General features: G+C 32.6%; 1 protein-coding gene across 1 annotated transcript; it reads right to left on the minus strand.

Moving 5' to 3' along the window:
- On the minus strand, positions 3664 to 5089 carry LOC107608234 (plant cysteine oxidase 1-like). Its single transcript, XM_016310084.2, has 2 exons — positions 4488 to 5089; positions 3664 to 4382 (listed from the first exon to the last, which is right to left on the minus strand). Exons 1-2 carry the CDS (start codon positions 4656 to 4658, stop codon positions 4065 to 4067), a joined length of 489 nt encoding a protein of 162 aa, XP_016165570.2. The 5' UTR covers positions 4659 to 5089; the 3' UTR covers positions 3664 to 4064.

Below are 5415 nucleotides of genomic sequence, written 5' to 3' on the forward strand. Positions count from 1 at the left end.
AAAAAAAGTCAACGATATATTTTATTTTAGTTTTATCTTTATTATTTGATTTTGATTTTATTTTTGATATTTTAATATATTTCAATTATATTCTTTGATCGGACAATATATGACATAATAATTTTATACTGATATGTTAGCAAGTGACATTTCAATATATAGTTGTCATATCATCATTTAATTTTCGTTAACAATAACTCTTAAGGGATAATTAAAATATATTTAAAACGTTAATGTAAAAAGTTCAAAAAATAGTGAGATTACTTAGTGAAATTAAGTTTTGCTATGAGTAGTAGTTATAGAAAATATATATGTGTGTGATATACGTATATATATAGATACGCAAATTGAATAGGATGATTTGATACATTTATTTTCTAAATAACAATTACACAGTCTTTTAGCATTCTAAGTTTTCTTTTTTTTTGGTTCTTCGCTCGGTTTTTTTTAGCATAGCTTATTCATGATTACCCATCAAGATCACTTCATGGTATCAAAAGTCTAACCTTTTTTTTTTCTTTTTGATCCATGGCTGCTGTAACAAACAACACTTTCTCTTTCATCAACCTTTAATCCAAAATCCTTTCAAAACCCTATTTCCAACAAGCTTGGGGAGAACAATCACAAAACTTGGCAACAACAAGCTCTTGTTGCCATTAAAGGGCAAGATCTCGAAAGACATTTATCAAAAGATTCAATTCCAGCTAAATTTAACTCAGAGGCTGATAAACTTGCAGGAAATCAATCCATTACCTATAAGCAATGGTGCCAAGAAGGCTACAACACCATCTCCTTCCTTCTAGCTTCCATGGAACAAGATTTTGCAAGCAAAATAGTTGGAATTGAATTTTTCCATGAGATTTGGGCAAAAATTAAAGATTACTTCTCTAAGTCTACCAAGCACAAAGTTAAGCAATTGAAGTTGCAGCTCAAGCAAATCAATAAACAAGGTTTAAGGGCCCGTTTGGAAAACTCTAGAAGTAACTTTTTTTAATTTTTGACTTATGAAAAGTAGTAGTATTAATGTTTAGTGCAATTTTCAAAACCAAATTATAACTTTCTAAGAAGCTATTTAGGAGTTTATAGAGAAGTTAAAAAAAATGACTTCTCTCATAATACTTCTACTTTTCATCACATTTCTATAAAATAAGCACTTTTAGAGTTAAAAATCCAAACATAAAATAACTTATTTATAAGTTGCTTTTAACAGAGTCATTTATTGTCTAAGTTATTTTATCAAAAGGAACTTAATTAAGTTGGTTACTCAAACTGGACCTAAGTGCTGCCACCTATCTTTCAAAAATCAAGCTCCTCGCTGATTCTTTGGCTGCACTAGGTAGCCCAATTACCTTTTAAAAGCACATTAAGATCATTATTAAAGGTCTTACTTAATAAAGATTACCAAGTGTTACTCCTAACCGTCAACTCTAAACCTGAAGCGGTTTCTCTAAGTGAAGTCGAAACCTTCCTTCTTACTCATGAAGACATGTTGGAAAATTTTCACAAACCAGAATCCCTTGTGGCTCAGACCAATCTCACACAATCTCAATCTAGTAGTAGAAGAGGTAGAGGAGGTCGATTCAATAGGGGTGGTCGGAATTCTTTTGGCTCAAACAAGCCATAATGTCAAGTTTGTGGCAGAATTTGCCACTTAGCTTAGCACTGCTTTCATAGATTTGATCATAGTTTTTCTTCACCATCTCAATCTCAATCTGCTCGCTCAACCTTCTCTCACAATTCTTCAAGAAATTCATATTCACAACCATCAATCCGATCTTCTACTCCTCCACCACCATCAAATTCCTTTCACAACCCTGTAGTGTATATGGCAATACCATCTTCAATCACTGATGATGCTTGGCATCCAAATACAGGGGCTTCGCACCATGTCACTCATGATTAATCTAATCTCTTGTCCTCATTAGAATATCAAGGTCCCGATCAAACTTAAAACATTGATTGCTACTACTAATACTATTGACACTAATACTGAACAGCTACCAAAAAATGCTATTATTGCTCTTCAATCACCTCAATGACTTGAGGCTATGTAAGAAGAATATAAAGCATTGATTAGAAACAATACATGGACTTTAGTCCAACCCCCCTGTCAATGCTAATATAATAGGCAATAGATAGATTTTTTTCATTAAAAGAAATCCAAATGGTAGAATTCAAAGGTATAAAGCAAGATTAGTTGCAAAGGGTTTTCATCAATCTCATATTGACTTTCAAGAGGTATTTAGTCCTGTAATAAGACCTATTACTATGAGAATTATTTTATCTATTGCACTGTCCAAAAATTGGATTTTGAGACAGTTTGATTTTTAATAACACTTTTTTAAATGGTGATTTGCATCAAAAAATTTTATATGACTCAGGCTATAGGTTTTGAACAAAACTTTCCTTTCCTCGTTTGCAAACTCAATAAGAGTCTTTATGGACTCAAACAAGCACCTAGGGAATAGTTTCTCAAGTTGAGTTCAACCCTTTATTCATTTGATTTTTAAAATACAAAATCAGACACATCTCCTTTTGTTAAACACAGAACCACTTATGTCATTTATATGTTATGTTATGTGGATGATATCATTATAACTGGAGATGATGCTATGGAAATTGATTCAATGATAAAGAAGTTAAATAATTTGTTTACTTTAAAAGATCTTGGAGTGCTACATTATTTTTTAGGTATTGAAGTTCATCAACAATCTTAAGGCTAGATCCATCTTTCTCAGACTAAATATATAAAGAATTTACTGTCTAAAGTGAGAATGACCTCAGCCTCACCAATGATATCCTCCTTGCAATTAATTTCTTCAGGGTCTAAAGAGTTTGAAGATCCTTCATTGTATCGATCTGTTGTTGGAGCTCTATAATATGTCATAGTTACAAGGTCAGATTTATCTTTTGTGGTGTGCAAAGTGAGCCAATTTATGCATCGCCCATTAGTGTCTAACTGAAAGGCAATAAAAAGAGTTCTAAGATATCTTCAGAGAACTAAACACTATGGTCTTATCTTTAATCAGTGTTCAGATTATAGACTTTATGAATTCGCAGACTCTGATTGGGCTGCTGATCTTGAAGATCGAAAATCTGTTTCAGATTTTGTGTATTTCTTGGAACTAATCTTATTTCTTGGTATTGTAGGAAGCAAATTACAATTAGTAGGTCCTCTACTAAGGTGGAGTTTCGAAGCTTAGCCTCCTGCGAAGCAGAGCTCGAGTGGATTCAGAATCTATTAATGGAGTTGAAGATAAAGTTGGACACTTCTCCAACCATATTCTGTGACAACATGAGTACATGTATGCTAGCAGCGAATCCGGTTTTGCACAACAAAACCAAACATTTTCAACTGGACATTCAGTGTGTCAGAGACAAGATTAATTCAAAGCTCCTCCAAGTTGTTCATATACCAGGAACCGAATAAATAGCAGATATATTAACTAAACTTCTCTCTTCTTCTACTTTTGACAAGCTTCAAAATTATATTAAGAATTATTTACTTAGTTTTAAAATAAATGATATTTTTATATTTAAATAATATATTAATTAATTTATACTTATTATACCAAATTAAAAAATTTATTAAAAAATATTAATATAATGAATATTATAACAATAAAAAATGAATTTCAGAAAAAAATATCGTATCAATTTTTTTAAGACAAATAAGTTCCTAACAAATAGACCCCTGATCAATTTTATGTCAAAACGACGTCATTTTGTTTGAATGGATATAGACAACTAAGTCCCTAGCCACTTTGGATTTATGGACAAATAGGTCCTTATCCATTCCATGTTGAAACTTAATGTCCAACTCAGCATGTTAACGTGACATATCAGCGACTTCCGTTAACAAAGGACTATGATACCAACAAAGGACTATGATATATAGAAGGGCAGTGTTGTCTCATGGAGATCAAGGACAGGAACCAAAGTGGATCGTTGTTTTGGTTAGGGATCACGTTGTCATTCGAAGAAAAGGATAGGTGGTCGGGTTGGTACTTTACCCGTATCTTTTCTATCTCATGACTATTCTAAATTTAAACTATTTTGCTCCTCTATCCAGAACGCATGAAATGGACAAACATGAATAAGAAAACGTAAATACTTCCCGCTGATTTCTTTATGTTATTGTCACGATAATCGACCATGTTCAAACAGAGGGAGCAATACATTAGAAAATAATAAGATTGTAGAAGAGGAATATACTCACTTTCTGGAGGTTTGAAGGTGGTGGGGGTTTCAGGAGGAAAGTCAACAACCCAATCATACGATTTAATGTGCATTGTTCCGAACAGAATCTTGCTCAGAACCGTCATTCCGGGGTGGTTATGCAGAGGAATAACCCCCGATGGTGGCAAACAAAATATTCCAATCTGTAACAAACAAACATAACAATGTTACCACTATCAACAAAACAGTTATATATATGTGTGATGAAATCAAAGCAGCAAAGGGATAAATACAAAGTGCACAAGTACCGAGAATTTTTCGCATTCATAGATGTGAAGGTATGTGATCCTTGGCCTTCTTTGAGATCCGTTTGTATGGAAATACGGCATGTCGGGTTTCAAGCCCACATCTTCTGGTTTTATTCTGTCTGCAAGAACACACAAAGAGATACAACAGTTGCATGAGAATGTGCTTTGCATGGCACACTCACCAAAAAAACTAAGGTAAGAAAACAATTAAGCTAATGACAACTGTAAACAACCATCGATTAAAATAATTCATGGCATTACTTTGGTCCACCAATAGGACTGTGCATTCCAAAAGAAACAAAGCACAAATATCATTATATAGTAGACAAATAACATTGTTGGTCATAATACTATCTCCAAATTCAAACCATGGGACACATACAAAACTAGCAAAAAAGCTATACCCTTGTGCTTAATTAACAACTCTCAACTAAACAATTCATAAGTCTTTTGTATTAAAGTCTTCAGCAACTTGCCAATATCTTTTACCCCCTAATCATTGAAGTCATCACCATAAAAAAAAATATTTTTAACAAAAGCATCTCGCTATATCTATCAATTCAAAGCCCACAGATTGAAGATTTCCCACAGAAATTGTACGGATTTAAAAGAGCCTCAAATCAAGGCATACTATATATGAAAAAAATAAAAAATAGTATATCAAAATTTTTTAAAAGTTAACCTGACATGCTAGCAACTTTTTTAATAGATGACGATAAAATCGATAGAAGAGTTGCATTGTCTCACAGAAATTAAGAATAGGAGTCGAAGTACCTCTTTTTCTTTTTTGTCAGGAGTTGTGATGTCCTTTATGAAAAAAGATAAAGACTACATTAGTACTTTACTCGATATAAAATGATGGTTGTACTATTTTTTGTATAAAAAATATTAGGTGTACACACAATTAACTATTATACGTAGATACATA

Source organism: Arachis ipaensis, chromosome B07 (assembly GCF_000816755.2).
Source record: "Arachis ipaensis cultivar K30076 chromosome B07, Araip1.1, whole genome shotgun sequence".
Classification (NCBI taxonomy): domain Eukaryota; kingdom Viridiplantae; phylum Streptophyta; class Magnoliopsida; order Fabales; family Fabaceae; genus Arachis; species Arachis ipaensis.

What these genes read in the sequence shown, in the direction of transcription:
- LOC107608234 (XM_016310084.2), bottom strand. Translation starts at nt 4,658, where the DNA reads ATGCAAAGCACATTCTCATGCAACTGTTGTATCTCTTTGTGTGTTCTT. An exon ending in ATGAATGCGAAAAATTCTCG is followed by an intron (nt 4,383 to 4,487) that starts GTACTTGTGCAC and finishes TGTTTGTTACAG; the next exon opens with ATTGGAATATTTTGTTTGCC.